The following is an 18,575-nucleotide window of genomic DNA, read 5'->3' on the forward strand; positions in this document are numbered from 1 at the left end:
AGGGTGTCTTTAAAAATTGTATAATTTCTGAGAATAAGAATTCTTAAGTATTGTGCAATTAAAAAATGTTAATTTACTTATTTTTTAATTCTTGGTTGAAATGGATTCTGATGCAGTTGGTGTCTTAATAGGTGTACTTGGTGGATTATGGCCTTGCATATCGATACTGTCCGGAAGGCATTCACAAGGAGTATAAAGAAAATCCCAAACGGTGTCATGATGGAACCCTTGAATTTACTAGTATTGATGCACACAAGGGGGTGGGTAAGTAATTGTTCTGCTTCTTGCATGATGTTCTTTGCATTTAGTCATGCCAACCATGTTAAAATCCTCATTTAAGTAGCTTGCTGACATCTGGATATGGATTCTCTTTCTTGGTCAGTGTAAACAAAGCCAAATTCTAGGACTTACCATTATCTTGTCAAACCTATAAAATAGATATTTAAACACTGTAAAATGTGACCAGGTCCCAAGGAATATGTGTGTAGACATGAAGCCTTCAGAGAAAGCTGCCTTCCAATGTTGGTTTGTCTAACTCAATATCGGCTGCCCAGTGGCTCTCCAGAGTTTCAGAAAGGAGTCTTCCCTATCCCTGTTTAGGGATGCTGAAGATTGAGCTTGGGACCTTCTGCATGCAAAGCATTTGCTCTGCTACTAAACTTGATTCCCCATGCCCTTTAGTTTCACTAGAGTTTTGCTATTCTTTTTTCTCTGCATCATTCCTTGCTACAGAAGAGACCATCTTTCGTTAAAACAAAAAACTTAAACGTACATAGAGTTTTGTCTCTCTTCCGCCTGGTGGGAACCGCTGTAGAGAAGAACTAAAGGTCTGACTGCATGAGTGCTTCCTATCCACACATGCACAAAGGCACATCTGTTGCCTTCCAGGACGAGAGATATTTTTTCAGTGTAGGCCCAGTATTTGGCCAAATTCTGAGACTGTAATGCCATGCTCAGTTCAGTAACTCTGAGACTAATGGTAACAATAGGTAGTGAGTCAGCCCATCAAGAATTATGATGTAATATACTGTGCCCCAAAATAGATATAACTGACTCTTACAAGCTTTCTAGGACCAGGATCTGGAGAATGTTGCAGCTGGCTCAGTGCACTCCAAGGGAGTTCGTGCTTCTCTTAGTAAAACTGGAGCTCTCTCTCCCATCTTGATTCTGAGGCAATTTGTGGTATGGCATGGGTCTTGCCGTCCTAAGAAGGACAGTTAAACCCTTGGGTGCCCTTAAAGTAGTTGTTTGGATCTCAGCCATCATTAGGTCTGACCCCACTTAGAAACCTCATTCATTACACACCTCTTCCAGCCAGGCTTAACTGCAGCCTGGGATTCTCCATCCCACACTTCCCTTTTCACTTATGGCAGCCATGATCCACACATTGGAGACCTTGGGGAAAGCGTTTATACACCAGTGACATTATGCAGAATGTTCATCCCTCTGGTGTTCCATGCACTGTGGTATTATGTTAATGGATCCTTTTACAGCTTTAAGGAAATGTTTTAAAGTTGACAAGCTTCAACTTCATTGTGAACGTAAGACACTGTTTTGTTTGCAGCTCCATCAAGACGTGGTGATTTGGAAATTTTAGGTTATTGCATGATATGCTGGCTTAGTGGCAAGCTGCCTTGGGAAGAGAGCCTGAAAGATCCTGAGTGTGTCAAAGCCTCAAAAATCAAGTAAATGTCTATTTTAATAATATTAACAAACAAGCCTGGTGTATAGAAAAACAGCTCAACAGCCTTCACCTGTGTATCAAAAATGTTGCTCAAGTATATAGCCAGGCAGACCCAGTAGAACAGAGAGTATGCTATTTTCTAAGACTAACTTCATTGGATGGAAAAAAGCATTTAAAACATGCAATCATGTTTGTCAGAAAACTAGTGAACAGTTGAACATAGAAAAAACAAAAAAGTGTAAATATTGATCAAGTTGCCTCCCCCCGCCCCCCATTGTATCATCTTGCCACAGTGTCTTGACATGGGCGGAATTATCATAGTTCATCAATGCCATGCTCAGATCTGTTGGCAGATGAGCTGTGCTGACACCAGATCATCATCAGTACTGTGTTCCACCAACTGCTCAAAACATACTATCTGAACATGGCCCTACCTTTCTTAAACTACTATGCAACTTTGCCCACATATGCACTGCTGAGCTCGATGTTAGTGTAATCTTATTTTATCTGTCAGTTCTGCTTGAAAGTTCCTATTCCCCTTTCCCAGCACAAGTTAGTTCAGTTAAAGGCACTGACTTTCCTGCCTGATAAATGTACATGGTTTTCTGGGAATTTCATGATATACTAACACATCCATCAAAATATTATAATACAATAATATTTCCATTCATCCAGGGCTTGGGTTGTCTGAATATTTTGAGCCCATATTACTAAATGCGATTGTACTAAAGTAGAGAATGAAAGATTTTGTTCAGGAGTGAAATACAATTTTAAAATTTAACAGATTGGCCTTATTTTTGTTCTCATGACTGTGTGTAAAGTTTAAAGAGATCAAAATTCAGAACCCCCTGCCTCCCAATTGTGGATCTGTTAAATATAACTTTTTGCTTTCCTTTTTTGTCAGGTATACTGATGATATTGCAGCATTGATGGATGAATGTTTCCCTGAAAAAAATAAACCGGGTAGGAAGTTTTAGATTTAATACTAGCCCATAATATATTTTAATAATTTATTTTTAAGAGTTATTTAGAAAAACATACATTGAAGAAGAAGAAGAAGAATGTCCATTTGTATATCACGTGTAGCTGTCTGTTTAGTTTCAGAAAATTTCTTTTGAGGGGTGCTGTCATGTATTTCCCAAGCATAGTTAAGATGATCCTTCAATAAGTTGCCAAATATGTGTGTGATATATATGTGATATCCAACATTGTGTGAGCAGTCCTTTAATGCAGTGTGAATTCTGCTCCAATTCCTCTGTCCTATACTCCCTGTGTGCTTGTCCAGATCTGCTTCAGAGAGTCCCCCAATCTTCTACAGCAGTTTTTGGGGACATAGGGGTGCTTATAAGGCAGAGGAGGTCTGCTGGCAGATGGATCTTGCTAGGAGTCACTCCGTGTAGTAGCATTTTTTCTGCTTCAAAGAATGTACATACAGTTTAGATTCTGATAACGTTGGAAGATGAGGAAAATAAACTATCCAGGAAATCTGGTTTTTTTTTCAGCATAGAGGACAATATTCACAGCCATTGAGAGTTCTCATTGATTGCAATAGTATCTGAATTATATTCAGATTTTCTGATCCTAGCAGACCTTGAAACAGAGATGACTTTCAGATTATAGGGTTCAGTTGCTTGAGTGATTCCTAATGTGTATATTTGTGTCAGAAAACAAAATGAACATATAATGTCTAAAACACTAGACAATTAAGAATAAAGAAATACAAATATTTCAGAATGAGCTTGGCCTGGAAACCATAATTGACCAGCGCAGGTCTTTACTGCCTTAGTTAGGTCTAGTCAAGAAAATATTTGGTGGATTGACTCTCTTGTCCTTCTGTAAGTAGCCCACCAAAAAGCCTTTCCCAAAGGTTGAGGGATCTTGTTTAATGTGGTGTCCTTAGGAGCAAGGGAAGAAATCACTGAAAATTCTATGAAAGCACTTTCCAGCCCCCTTCCCCCTCAGCCGCCTGTACCACACCACAGATCATTCAGTAGACTTCCCTAGATGTACCCCCCACGATTCAGGGAGAGGCTTTTTGGCAGGTCATCCTTGGAGGGAAGGGGCAGAAAAAGTCTCCATCCCTGCCCCCTTTCTAGTGTCTTGATATAGTTATTTGAAGCAGATCACTCCTCTTCCAGAAGCAAGGCTACTTTTGTCAGCAAAAGAGGCCAACCATCTGAAAGTTCTAAGCATCTTAAGGGAGATTTGCTTGCAATCCTTCCTTAATAAAATATTGAGAATTCATGCAAGCTTTGTAGCTGTTTCTTGATGTTTTATGAGTTGAGGTAGAACTCAGTCTGACTTTTGATGGTTTCTTTCAGATGAAATTGCCAGGTATATGGACACAGTGATGGCTTTGGCCTACACTCAAAAACCACCATACCAGCAGTTACGAGAAATACTTCTTCAGGGTCTCAAGGACATTGGTCAGAAGGATGATGGTATATTGGACTTCGGCGTTTCAGAGAATGGAGATGTTCCAACAAAGCCAGCACTTAAGGTCTTTATTTCTTAATTCAGATCCGTATTTAATGTCTCTTGTTTTCAGCTGAAAGGGAAACTATCATTGGAAATGGATTTCACGTAGGCAAAATCAAAATCGGAAGGGGAAAGAGAACAAATGTACACTTGAGACTTGGCCATATTTCATGAGCACATGACTTACTCAATCTTATTGTCTTTGGCCTGAATCCAAAGAGCTACTTCAGGCATGTCCAAGAGCTTGCACACATCCCATGGGAGTCTTTTTTTCTATAATGGGGACCTCTGTGCCATAGCAGAAACTGCTTTTGAAACACTGCTAGGCTCGGCGTAGGAGGGCAAAGTGGAAGAAGAACACACCATATTCCCCTGGGGAGAGAAGTTAAAACTAGGTATACAGGGTCTTTGGATTCTGGGCAGTATCTCTCCTGAAAGCTTTTTAAAAGTATGGGGCTGTTTGAACAGAATAACTCTTCAGTTTAAAACTGATGGGTGGTCCACCACTTTACCAGACTACCCATAATTGACTCCTCCATAGGTTGTGCTGCTCGATAGGAAAACCTTCACCTCATGGTTTTCAAGGACGAAACAATCTGGTAGTTAATATAGCAACAAATCATGGGTACTGGTGCACCCCACATATATTTAAATGCTTTTGTCATTAAACTAGTATAAATAGTGATCTGAGTGCCTGTAGTTCAAAGGTAATTTCTGCCTAGAAATGTGTAAGAAAGACTAGGTGTATATGAGAGAAAGATGCTAGTATCTAGGAAACTTTTGTGCAAAAACACACTTGGTAGCTTTCATTATTTAGAGGTAGACATAAGATATATTTATTGACCTAGGTGTGAGTAAATGACATTATTTATTATCCTAGTAAAGTTTATTTGAAAGCTAGAATGAGAAGGGTGCTGCCTGTACATAAGGGAAGAAATCCCATATTTGTCATTGGAAAATTAAATGTATTTTATGGTGAAGATTTGTCAGCTGGAAGCCTAGTCTACAGTGTTGATTAGCAAACTTGAAATTAATAAATTGGGCCTGATAAGCTGACACATGTGGTCTCTGTGTGAGAAAATTGGAGCTCCTTACCCCTTTGGTTAAACTATAATTTAATGTTGAAAGTGAAGTAAAAAGAGGATAGTTAAGAGGAACTGGCAGTGTGTTTACAATAGCATATTGCTACAAGAGCCTCTTTATCTGAAAGTGTCAATTTCCTATAGAGTTCTAAAGTTTTGTTAGCTACAGGTTGTGTTCTGGCTATAGTAGAAGGGTAGAATACCAGTCTGCTTAACTAAATACTTGGTGTGTCTGACTTCATGTTTGTTTCAGTGTAAAGTGATGCAGTTGTTCTCATGTTGAGTCAGGCTTTATTTTCCAAATGCCCACATTCATAAGAATTCATTTTGCTGGTGACCTTTTCCCACCTGTTGATTTTCTTTTGTTTTAATGAACTAGTTGTTAGCCAGTAAATGTTGACAGTTAAAGCTATATGTTGCTGAATAATTGATCTTGTTTCTCAGTCAATATAGTTGGGGCCAGGATGTTCATCTTTCCCTTCAAAGGCCTTGAAATACAGGGGGTGATCATATGTTTCCCCTCTTGACTAATGGGGGAAATTGGATCATGGAAAATAATCTCCAAAAGCCTTCCCTAAATCAAGAGATATACATAGTCTTAAACAATGTTCTTGGCCCTGAGCATTTTTCAAAAAGAAGTGCTCTGATTTACAGTCCTGTTAAAAATCCACACTTTAGTTAATTGAACCAATTAATCTATTAATGCACTCAGCTCTTTTCTCTATAGAATTTTTCAGTTGGTTTATCTTGGCATTTAACTTGGTGGGAACCCTGAATCCAATCAGCATTTACTTGTTTGCCATGATAAACTTATCCAGGGTTTTAAAAAATGTGCATGCAATGGAGTAGAAAACTTTTGTAATATGGTGTTCAAGGTGCTGGACTAGGGAACAAGGGTTCAGATTTTTACTTGGCCATGAAGCTTACTTGGGTACCTTTGAACCAGTTGGTATATTTCAGTATAAGATACCTCATGCAAGAGATCGTGAGGATGAAATTGTTGTGAGAGGGAAATTATTTATCCTGCCAGGAACTCCTTGGAGGAAAAGGGCAATATAGATGTAATGAATAAAAACTTTCTTCGGTGTAAATGCTTGGTACCTCATAGCAGCTGTGGGTAATGAACTGAGATCCATCTCCAGAAGACTGTTCTAATCTAGAGTTTACCATATTATGGATCACTGGGGTCAGCCTAGCTCTATCTAGGTAGAGTTGCAGCTGCTGCACCAGCTACCAGCAGGACCTCTGTTTTGACTGAATTAAGCCAATTTTGTTTAGCCCTCATCTTTTTGTTTGTTTGTTAATACTAGTATAATTGATATTAATTTCATTTCTACAGCACCCAACTGGCAAAGCTCTTTGGGCGGTTCACAACAGTTAATGCATTGAACCACTAGTTTGGTGCCATCACTGCCTCATCTGAATTGGATGAAAAACAGAAATAGAGAAGGGTGTCTTCTCTGCAGTTGTACAGTACCTCACTCAGTGGTTTCATGTAATGTTGAAAAGCATGGAGGATATGATAACCATCTGTGAGCCCTGGAGTAGGGAGCTGAACAGTACCACAGCAGCAGTTTCTGTGAGTGGCCATCTAAATGATAATAAAAGCACATCAACACACTGGCCCTGTTCTCATAGCATGAAGATGAACGAAGAATGAAGCACGGTAGCTTGTTGATCACCCTGATGTCATGTGACCCCTTGTGAATACCTGTAGTCCTTAACCCAGAGAATGTGTCTAGAAGTATACCATGGTTGATGGCTTTAAAAGCCTCCGATTGGTCCAGGAGAAGCAACGGAATGCAGTAACTTAGGCTAAATATACCCTTTGTGCATGCTTTCTGGATGGATAATGACTGCAAAACTGAAAGCTGTAGTTGGTTTGCATTTTTTAAAAAGCTGTTCATTAACATAGCTTGAATATTTTTCTTTTTGAATAAGACAAAAGCAAGCCCACAGCTGCTGGCTGTGTTACTATCTGATACACTGATACTTTACAGTGACTTACAAATGAAACATTTTCTTTTAAAAATGATGCAGTTTTGCATTTTAGCTTTCCTTGTTCCTTTGATGTTGAAGATCTATGATACGCGCATATTTAACATGCAGCCCTGCCTTCATAAGTACTCAAATCTGTTTTTCAATTGACAACTTGAACTCTAACAGAGTCTGCTGGTCACATGAATGGTTCTTTAACATCCCATGATTCCTGCAGACTTAGTTGCCCATATTCATTTTACATTATTGGTTCCACTGACTGATTCATGACTGATGTAAAATAGATAGGATGCCAGCAAAGGACAAAATATGATGGAGACCATCAGTACTTAGTCCAGCTTCCAGCTTGATAGACTACAGTTGGGATTTTGCATGCAGCTTAACACTGATGTTTCTAGTTATTCTATTTGCCTGGAAAGTAGACATCTCGGGGGGGGGGGGACTTCATTAAGGAAAGAATCATGGACTTCTGGGTAAAACTTGGCATTATCCATTTCAGCAGTGATATAGATGGGAAACCTTATTGTATGATTCTATTATAACTATAACAGTACTATTTTAACAATGATCAACGACTTGGTCTAATATTTGTAGTAGGAGAAGAACTACTGGAGTGCTTGGTATACCATAATGTTTATGCAGCAACAGGAATTTAGTGTCTTGTTTAAAAACAATCCAGTCTAATAAAGACTTAAATCTGTCCTGGGACCTCACAGACTCCTCCCCAGCTTGTTAACATATTTCCCCTTCTCTATTAGAGAAGTTTCTCCGCCAATTTTGGAACATACCGTGGTTAAGCAGCACTTATGTGTTACCATTTTATTTATTTATTTATTTATTTTTGCTAACAATGATCTTGGAACCATGGCTGCATCTGAGGAGGAGGAGGAAGATCTGAATTTATGGGGCACTCCCAGTCTAATGTTGGGTAGGAGATAACATGGGCTTTCATATTCATTGAACCTCATGTAACCCATCCCCTCTTCTTAAAATTCAATTCTCAGAGAAGACATTTCCTATATAAATAGCTGACTTTCACTGTTTTGTTTTAATGCTGTGATCCTATGTATGCTTATTTGGGAATAAGCTACATTAATCATGTACTTTGAGTAAACCTGCACTAGACTTCACATTAAGTGTATCAGCTTAAATTTAAATTGCTGACCAGGTTTCTTTTCCAAGATGATCTTTAATCCGGAGTGTGCCAGTCAGTATTCGATATATCAGAATGGCAGGTATTGTGAAATAACAGCAACAGCTGTTGCCCACCTTAATTGAAATTCTTTCACACTAGGAGATCTACATCTTCTCTACTATAAATTTTAAGTGATGCTAGTTCTGAGATGTATTAATGAGACATTGTTCCCAACTTGGCTTGAATCTAATTCACTTTCATATGTAATGGATGATGTTACTCTAATATTTGCATGGGTTCAGTTAGCTCCTGTCGAAAGAGAAGTTATCCTCATTGCATTGCAGTGAAAGCATCCATTATTGCTGCTGTAAACTACTCAAGCCACAGGACATGTCTTATGTTTGGTGATGAGCCCATTGATGGCACTCGATAACTGCTAGGAAATATTTGGAGTGAAATAAATATGAATTAGTGATTCATAGTTTGCCTCGCACTCTGCATCAGACATGGGTGTTGTCTCTGTCAGGGAATGATGCCTGACTTCTCTTGCCATGTAACCCACCTGCATCAAGATTAAGAAAGTGCTTTTATTGAATAAGCTTAGAAACAAGATAAATATCCTTTTGCTTTCTGTGTGGAAAGTATTTGATGTCTGCTTTTGCAGTGAGCCTTTTAAAAATCTTCCTTCAGTTCAACCAGGATGAATGCATTTATATCCTGTATATAAAAGCAATATAGTGGTGAAATATTCCTCCTTAATTTTGGTCAGAATGAACAAAAGTGTCCGTGTTTATTCCTGCCTAATGCATCACAAATCTGCTGACATGCTAACCTTGGAGTCTTGGTTGGCGTTAATCAGGCCTGTGCACCGGCAGGAAAGATGTACCTAATGCACTCCATCAGTGCAGTTTGCATATGGAAGTTCTCACAGGGGAGCTGCCCTGTGCCAGCTGAGGGTTACCTGCCCACTGCAGTTATTGTATGTAATTATCGAACCAATCTGTTCAGCCCAGCAGGGTTTAGATGGTAATCATGAAGCAACACTTTGGAAAGATGTAATGCACTCTCCCCTTCCCTTGTCAGCTATGTGAGGTTGTAACCACTTCAGCAGCTATTTCAGTAAAGCTGCACGTTTGTCAAACTTACCAAAAAAAGCGTGCTAAACTTTAGTAGTTATTTTTAAGCTTATGGACTACGATGTGTTTGTGTCTGGCAAAACACACTGGCTTGTCAACATTCATTGCAAAAAAAAAAAAAAGGGGGGAGCACACACATACTTCCAGTTTATTTTAAAATATTTTTGTCTGCTTTGCTTTTTTAAGAATATGTATAACCTGCTGAACTTTGGTTGAGAAGCAGTTCTTGCTGTAGGGAGGGAAGAATAATGGGATGCTGTATTCTAGCTGTACAAATGCAGCATTTGAGTAAGAGGATACAAACAAATTCCTACAGCCACACCATCTAAAATAAAAACAAAGTCAAGTGACAATCAGTACTTTCTTAATTTTCTTCCTTTCTGATTGGAATTCGCCTTTCTGAATTGTGTGTGCCTTTGTAATTTTTAAATCCGTTATGTGCATTCTTTAAAATGCAATGGTTTGGTTGGTAGTAACTGGGGCCTAGGTAAAAATGTGGTGGCCAAGGTCGAGGTGAAGGTGGGAAAGGGGCCACACAGGCGAGGTGGCTGCATGAAAGGCAGCATGGTGGTCTCAGGCTGTTGCCTTCTGTACTCCTGCCTTGCCTGAGCCAGCCTTCCTAAAATGCTGCTCCCTCAGCTGATACAGGGGAAGGTCATATCTGTCTGCAGTTCATGACATTTTCGCAGGTTTTAACTTGCTATTCCATTCTGTTTCTGCATCATTTTGCACCCAGATGTGCCCTTTCTTTCAAAACTTGCAGCATACGTTGATGTGTTTAAACTGGATGATATCCAACAGGGGGCCACTTCATTTCCTTTGGTTCAGTTGCAAAGGCAGGAATGGCCACTTGTGTAATGGGTCTTTCGCTCTTCTTACAAGATTCGTTTAAATAACCCCATAAACAAACCAGGAATAAACCTTTTTGAAAGTTCCGCTGATCTGCTCCATTGCTGACATGTTTGGGTTATTTTTAGAGGTGCAGAAGCCCCTTCGCACAAGCAGTTGCTCCTGAGAAGAATACACAGGCTTGGTAGGATACTATCCATGGTCTAGATCTGCACTGCAACATTTGGACAAGTGTGCAATCTGGTGTATTGCTAAATTCCAGCATGCACCCAAGTCTAAGAGCACAGATCAGGTCATTTTGTGTAGACTTTGCAAAGATTAGATTCCTCACAGTTTCTTCACTGATACTGCTGGCATGCTGTACATGTTTTTCTGCAGTTGTGAAAGACTGCAATTTGAACATGATTTTCAAACTAAAAGTTCAAGTACTCTGAGAATCCGGAAAGCACATGCTGGAGTTCATTCACGGGGGAGCATTCTTATGCAACTTGCATGCACTTTAATACTTATGCATTTGGTAAATTGTATATGATTAGCCACTGTGGATTAGTGATTAGATTGCTCAAAAGGGACTTAGGAGATCCAGGTCCTAAGTCCCTACTTGGCCATGAAGTTCATTAGTTGACTTTGGGCCAGTCAGAGACTCTCAGCCTAGGGTTGTTGTGAGGTTAAAATGGAGAGGAGGACTACCTTGTAAGCTACCTTGGGTTTCTTGCAATAGGAAAAATAGGGATTTAAATGTAATTACTACTAATACTACTACTACAGCCTGGTTCCTAAACAAACTAAAATGTCTTTGTATATGAACTTCAGTTTAAAAAAAAGGTTGGAAAATCATGCCATGTTAATTATGATAAAATTATGATGCATTTGTTAGTCTCTTCAAGCTGGTTACTCACAGAAGGGAAAGGAGAGGGATTTTGACCGTAATCAGAAGGGAAAGGAGAGGGATTTTGTGTGTTTTTCTGTGATTTAGCTTGTCTACATGTGGTTTTCTGCTTTGTATAAAACCTGGCTTTTGTTTTTTGGGGGGATAGAAAAAAAGGAAATTAGGTGCTACATCAGTGGCAGCCACTTCTGATGAAGATGACACTGAATCCAATGAAGATGATGTGGTGACTATCAAAAGAAAGAAACATGCATCACCTAGTGAGTCAAATGTTCCTATTAGTATTTGTCATACATACATCATTTTAATAAAAAATTTCCAACGATATTTAAGTTTTGTAATAAATGACCATTTTGTTGAGTAACTTGAAGAAAATAAGATTGTCAGCTATGTGCTGGCAGCAAATGTGAAATATATTTGCTCCCCATCATATAGAACGGATGACAGTTTCTTGATGAAAGTTGTTGTTGGTGGTTCCCTGCCCCTTTTCCCACCATTTATTTTCCTCTCTGTTCTCATTTTTATCCTCCCCTATCTTGTCCAATTCACTGTCAGGAAGTGCTGACTCCCCAGGACCAATTCATCACAGCAGGTTGCAGCCAGAGGCTAGCAGCAGCAGCAGCCGTTTGCAGCAGTGAGTGGAGCTACTTTAAGAAAAGGGAGTTCTCCAAATAGACAGAATAATAATCTTGGTTCTGTTTTGGCATAATTGGTAGTTTATGAGCCACACAAACACATCAGCAAGCCTGTCGAAAGCAAGGATTGTTGCCCTACTGTCTCAGCTCTTTTGGGTAGGAACGGCTATGGATTAGAGTTTGGACCCCCTCTGTCAGTGAGTTATAGGCTGTCCTCCACAAAAGGCAATGTGGCAGATGGTACTTATTCTATGTGCCATGTATGATGTGGATAATACTTACGGGACCTGACTTACAACCAGCCTTTTCCTCCATCTAACCAGGTACTGTCTGATCTAGGTTAGATAAAATACCATGGCTTGTTTTATTTTTTTTAAGTTGAAATTGATTTTTTAGTTCAGCTTTATGAAAATCAGTACAGTTAAAGTTCATTTTATTGCAAACATGTTAAAGAAAAACCTAACATAAAAATGAAACCATGACCATCTGTCAAACCAGAGTCAGCTAGGACTATGGCCAAGTCAAAAGTTGCCAAACTTTGGGTGGATAGTGGGGGGGAGAGGGCCATTTCAGTTGGATGGAAGTTTAAAAAAAGCATTTTAGGGGGTACTTAGAGTTGGTGGTAGCCCAGCAGTGATAGTTTAAAAGCCCCAGAACTTTTAAAAACTGTTTTTTTGCCTCTGCATGTGTGCTAGAAATCTCAGTGCCCATCCCCATCCCCCCGGAATATCCTTGGCATGATGTTGCTATGCTGGGTTGATGTGACATCAGTCCCAGGGTTGTACAAGCTAGAGGTGATTCTGTATTCCTTTCCTCCTTCCTTCCTTAAACAAACAAACCAGCTGTTGTATGTATGTACAGCGAAAGATTATAGGTCACTGTCTCCTTTATTTCTTTCTGTAGAAGGCCAACTACCTTCTCTGACATTTTGGAGGAGCATCCTAAGGGCCACCTAACAAATTTAAATTGGGATAGGGTAGAGACAGCAGGATTCTAGCTGTCTACATTGCCCTCGTTCTCTGTAGACTTCTAGGTGTTCGGTGAAGCTGTCACCTGTTAACATAGGAAGAGCCCTGCAGGATCCGAGCAAAGGCCTATCTAGTCCCAGCCTTCTGTTCACACTAGATGCCTGTGTGAGGAACCCTCAAGCAGGACAGGAGCACAGCAGTGCTTGTTTTTCCCAGTAACCAGTACTCAGCGGCATGCTCCCTCTGCTACTGAAGATGACATGTTTCCATCATAACGAGCAGCCATTGATCGCCTCATCTTCCGTCAGATGTTTTTCAAACCTGGGTCAGCCAGCACTATGCTGGAGAACCTTCTATACACAGAAAAGCATAAACACATGATCTGACTCTTTCTTGCTCTCCCACCTTGCTCTCTTCTGTTTCTCCATTGACTGTTGCTTCCAGTCTCAGAGACCCACTAGGGGAAAAATGGCTGGAAGAAGTGGCTTTAGGGGGAAAGCAAAGGGAAGGGTAGCCATGCTTGTTCCACTCACTCTGTGCTTTTATTTAATGCTCTTGGTTTATGGGAACTTGACACAACACATTTGGTGCTGCTCATATGTTTAGTTCAGCCTTAAAAACTCCCTCAGTGTGGGGATGGCTGGAAGCAGGAAAGTCTTGCATAGTTTTACCTCTGAAATGTGTGAGCTATGGAGAAGCAAGAATGAGGAAAGCAAAAAAAAAAAAAAAAAAGCAAGAAAGGGCAGAAATTAAGATTAGGTGGAGAGAAAAGAGAACATGTATTGTGTGGTGGCAAGAGGAAACGAGAGAGCATTAATGGAGGTTCAGAGAATTTTAGAAAGTGTTGTAGAGAGAAGAAAGTACAGGCTAGGAGTTGAAGAGAGACAAAAGGTCTCACAATATGTAGAAATGCAAGCTTTGCATAAAATATAGTATCACATATACCAGCCATCCCCAGTTCAGTGCCCATCTCTGACAATGCTGGCTGGGGATGTTGGGAATCAAACACATCCAGAGGCACCAGGTTGGGAAAGACTGGCATAAACTATGCTTTCAAGTGGTGGCTGTATTCTCCCCTGCGTATCACTTGTGCTTAACTGTGCTAGGATTTCACTGGCATTTTGTAGGTTACCTTCAGTGCTGTGTGATCTTTCTGTGGTTTTCACATCTTGGTTTAGGCGTAGAAATCAGCTGCAGATTGATCTCATAGATACTGGTTTCCAACTCATAAATTGAGCGACAAATCAATAGCTCTTAATCCAGGTATTCTGGATAGCCCACTGCTATTTCCCTTCCGTTATGAAATTTATTTCATGTATATTTTCTTTAAGAGCCTTTATGGTGACTCAGGGAAGGACATTGCTTATTATGCCGTATTCCATCCTTCCCCACCCAACTCATTGCCCTCTGAATGTGTTGGAGTGCAACTCACATAATTCTCAGCCAGCAGACCTGGGAAAACAGTTTAGGAGGGAAGTGGGAATGTCTAAGTTCAGTTTCAGCTTGATGAGCCTCAGCGACGTGCTATACACTGGGTGAAACTCCAGTAGGCATTTGAAACTTGCTTTTCTACATAACCAACGCTGACTCACTGCTAACTTGTAATGTTCACCCATGCTTGGAGCACCTTGTTTCTTAGGAGGAGCTATTACCTGGTTTGCCCAGGACTGAAGTCAAACATGCATGTGTGCAGTATTCAGGTCAATGAGCCTGTTTGTCGAATGCTGCTCTTTAAGTCTAAATTGAGTTCTCAAGTGCCCAAGGATTTTAATTCATGATGAGCCTTAATTTGGAAACCATAAAGCCCATTTCCCTTGTATCTTCCTATTAAACTGCTGGCTAACCTGTCAGTGGAGGATTTTCAATTCAGGGTATATAATGTATACCCTTCAAGATACTTTCTTAAGCAAACAGGTTTGCATTTTTTGTTTCTTTGGTGTTACTATCAACAACCCTGTTATTTTATGTTGAGAGTTGGTCTTGGTGCCCCGTCTTTGGCTTTTAATGCTTTTGAAACTGGCTGTACTTTTCTCCTTATGCAAATACAAACAAACTGGGGTTTCAGTGTTTTGAACTCTAAAAGAGCACTGGTTAAAGTTAAATAACTGGAGATTCGATGTGGTTTGATGGTTAAGAGTGTGGGGCTAGGACTCGGGTGATCTGGAGCTAACTGAGTGATTCTGGGCCCAGAACTCTCACCCCAACCTACCTCACAGAAGTGGTTATTGCGGGAATAAGATTGAGAGCAGCAGGAGGAGAAGGAAGCAGGATATAAATCAAATAAATAAAATTGGGAATTTAAGTATATGATGTGAGACCTGCAGCATGACATTGCAACATGGAACAGTCTTGTTCAATGTGCCAGCCAATTTACTCTGCCACCTTGAAAATACTCTCTTCTATTTCTCCTCCCTGTTTTCCATTCCTCCTGCACTCACTAATCAGTAAGTCCACATTCCGTGTTCGGGGACTATGCTTAGTCCTCATTGGGCTGCTTTAGGTTTTTCCCCACCCTCCATCTGAGGTGTTCCCTTTGTACAGAGGGCATTGTGTACTTCTGCAAAATACTTGCATTTCCCATAAGTCTGCTGATGTGCTTGTGCACGAACTATCAGAACACAAAAAATGACTTCAGTATTAGAAAATAGCAGGGGTGTCAAACCTCAGGACCATAAGAAGTACCCCATTCTGGCCCACTGGGGTACTCAGATGGCCTCAGTCCATTCCCCTGGCCATACACTCTTTCCTTCAGCCCACAATTTTGGTGATTTCCCAGCTTTTGTGCTGTTTTTCTCATTCTAAATGGTGCTTCACCCTAATACTTAGCTACTGGTTCGACACTCCTGGTACATGGGATGAAGCAGAGGGATTGATCTATGATAGTGCTTCTGGTGTGCCGTGATCTGTTTTACACTTGTTTTTAATAGGTAAGGAAGCATTCAAATGGAGATACTAAGCCACAGAGTCCTAGCAGACACAGCCTAGTTGCTTGTATGCTTTCATGTCTGTGTTTTTAAAATTAAGAGACACAGTGTTTTTTTCAGAGGCCCGGCCTCTTCTGTGCATCTTTTGGTAATTAAAAGGGCCACCATTCCTTTGTTTTCTTTTTGGTATTCGGCAAGAAGGGCACTTGCCCATATTAGGGAAAGATTAGACATGAGAATGAGAGGAGACTGCAGCAGGTAACTGTTAGCTATCTTGACTTGCCTGCTAATTTCACATGGACCTCGCTTGCAGTCAGATTTGTGCCCTGAAATCTCTGGAACACAGAGATCAGATCTGACAGCAGGCAAGGTGAGAGACCTGTTTGTTTTTGAAGTGATATAGACACTGAGATATTAGCAAAAACAATGAATGCAAGAATTATTTATGCTTCTGCTTTATCTGCTAATGTACTCTCTGAATCAGCCATTATTTTAACTTAAAATGTTTTCTTCTACTTGAGATCTAACAGAGATTTGTAAGAGAGAATTGGGATTCTTTGTAGTTAAATCAGACAACAAGCACCTTTTGTCTCCCTGCCTTGTCCACAAGTCAAATTTCACCCCTCCCTCCCCCTTTTGGAATAGTCCCAAAGGCAGAATCTGGGACTGTGGTGATGTTGCTGCAAGATAAACCATGTGTATATACATAGACATACAAGTGTTTGCACAGATCTCAGGCTGAGTCTTACAAGAAGAGGGGGAGATGAATCTCCAGCACTGCTTCTGCATTCATATACTTTAGTCCTCGGGCACAGAGCTACAAACCAGAGGGCCAAGCCCACCCCTCTGTAGTTCTTCAGAAGGCCACACCTGTTTCTTTTAACACATCCCCTTTTCCATAACCACAAAATGTCCAGTGATTTCCTGGCTTTTCCATTTTTTTCCCTATTCAGAAAGTATGAAATGCCTCTCCTAAGGCTTAGTTCCTTGCAGTAAGAGCTGCTAAGCTAAGATATGTGGAAATTTGGCCCTCCAGCTTTTGCTTTTGGCCTTCCCTCTGCTGGAATGTAGTGCTCTGAAAACTTCCAAAATGGAATTTGACCCATGGGCTGAAAGCAGTTCAGCACCTACCGTAGTCCCTGCGTACACACAGGGGAACACTTTTTAAGGCCTCTTGCCATTGGTGGAGTGGGCAGATAAAACCATACAAATGGATAGATAGTGCCAGTAGGCTGACTATTCATTGACCCTATCAAACTATCATTTATGTCTTGGAATACTATATACTACTTCTATAAATTTTGTTACTATAAATTAATTTTATGAGACTCAGGATTGTCCTAAAGCTAGGGTATTTTTATGAGGGGTGTAAATCACTGAAAAATGTGGATTTCTCCTCTTAATGTGATAATATAGAATGCTTTGACCATCACTTTGTGATCAGTATTTCTAATCTTTAATTTTTTTTATTCTCAACAACTGTAGACAAGAGAGGCAGAAAACCCAAATTGCAGAAGAATTTACCAGAAGCCAAGACAAACCTGAATCTCAAGAAGAGAATTGAGAATTAAAAGGGTCAGAATAATGTATGTTTGCCGCTTTTCCTAGGTGTTTTGGTTTGGTTTATTTGCAGTACTTTGTGTATGTGCAGTCTGTAGACTGTTACTGTATTTTGCTTTTGTGTGTGTGCAATCTATAGACTTACTGTGCTGCATTGTGTAGTTGCAACTGGAAAAATAAAATTTTAAGTCTTATTTACAGAATGTACAGCTTAATACCAGTACATTTCAAAATCCTTAAATGGCTGTTTTGTACTCTTTTGCAGCTGTTCACTTTGTATCAAACTTGAATAAAAGCAAACTTTTAATTGTCATGTTTGTTTAAATGAAATCACCCAAGACAGAAGTTGAAGCATGCTTGAATTACAAGTTCTGTTGGAGTCTGTCTGAAGTATATCCAAGTTAAATGTGTTTATGATGGAGGGTGTGACTGCAGTTGCCAACTAAAGAAAGACCAGTCCAGTGAATCTTTTAATTTAAGGCATTTCTGTCTCCTTTTAATATAAACAAAAATGACAACAATAAGTCACATTCAGCAAAATAGATAAAAAACTATAACCATGACCATAATAGCTGCTGAAATACCTGGGCAAATAAAAGGATCTTTGCTTGATGCTGAAGTTATGTGGTCCACTTACAAGACAGGTGGAAATAATGGCTCAGGTAAGTGAAAATACTTTAAGAAACAGGCTGCCTCCAAGAACATGCTCATTCCAGGAGTTTTTGATGATGACCAGAACCAGGTCCACAAAACCTCTCAAATGAAAATGCCCCTTTGGTTTTCTTTGAGGAGTCCGCTCTCCAAGAAACTAATTCAGGTTGCTGATCAGAGGGGTGGGGGGCACTTTGTTAATTGCTATTGGATGTCAGAAAATGCTGCAGATTGACAGGACATCTCAACCTACCTTGTGCTTCATGATACAGTGTTCTGTTGCTTAACAATATTTTGCCTTTCTGGCCCAGAACTTGAACACCACAAGGCAGATAACTTAACATTAAAAAACAACTACAATCTAAATCAAGTAGACTGGTCTTCCATTAATAAAAGATTACAACAAGGTGTGATAGGATTACATCCTACCTTGTTGCTGCGTAAAATGGAGGAAGCCTCCACTCTCTTTTCCAAGTGAAAAGTTAGGGTGCAAACCAGAGCATTACCTTTAGTAAGCATTAATTTGACAGAGAAACAGAAACAGCGAGTCAGAAGGGGCCTCCCGGGCCATCTAGTCTGACCCCTG

General features: G+C 40.1%; 1 protein-coding gene across 3 annotated transcripts in view; it reads left to right on the plus strand.

Moving 5' to 3' along the window:
• Positions 1 to 17,649, plus strand: part of VRK1 (VRK serine/threonine kinase 1) — a 37,874-nt gene extending 20,225 nt beyond the window's left edge. Inside the window, exons 8-14 of one of the 3 annotated variants that reach the window (XM_044436562.1) lie at positions 132 to 264; positions 1,565 to 1,685; positions 2,589 to 2,647; positions 4,006 to 4,184; positions 11,400 to 11,511; positions 11,807 to 11,885; positions 17,264 to 17,649. In XM_044436562.1, coding sequence (XP_044292497.1) covers positions 132 to 264; positions 1,565 to 1,685; positions 2,589 to 2,647; positions 4,006 to 4,184; positions 11,400 to 11,511; positions 11,807 to 11,885; positions 17,264 to 17,342 — 762 coding nt within the window. In that variant the 3' untranslated portion in view covers positions 17,343 to 17,649. The remainder of the gene's footprint in view (positions 1 to 131; positions 265 to 1,564; positions 1,686 to 2,588; positions 2,648 to 4,005; positions 4,185 to 11,399; positions 11,512 to 11,806; positions 11,886 to 17,263) is intronic. The other 2 variants (XM_044436563.1, XM_044436565.1) reach the window with 2 other exon arrangements.
• The last annotated feature ends 926 nt before the right edge of the window (positions 17,650 to 18,575 follow it).

The sequence above is a fragment of the Varanus komodoensis genome, unplaced genomic scaffold (assembly GCF_004798865.1).
Source record: "Varanus komodoensis strain SLA01 unplaced genomic scaffold, ASM479886v1 scaffold3, whole genome shotgun sequence".
Lineage (NCBI taxonomy): Eukaryota > Metazoa > Chordata > Lepidosauria > Squamata > Varanidae > Varanus > Varanus komodoensis.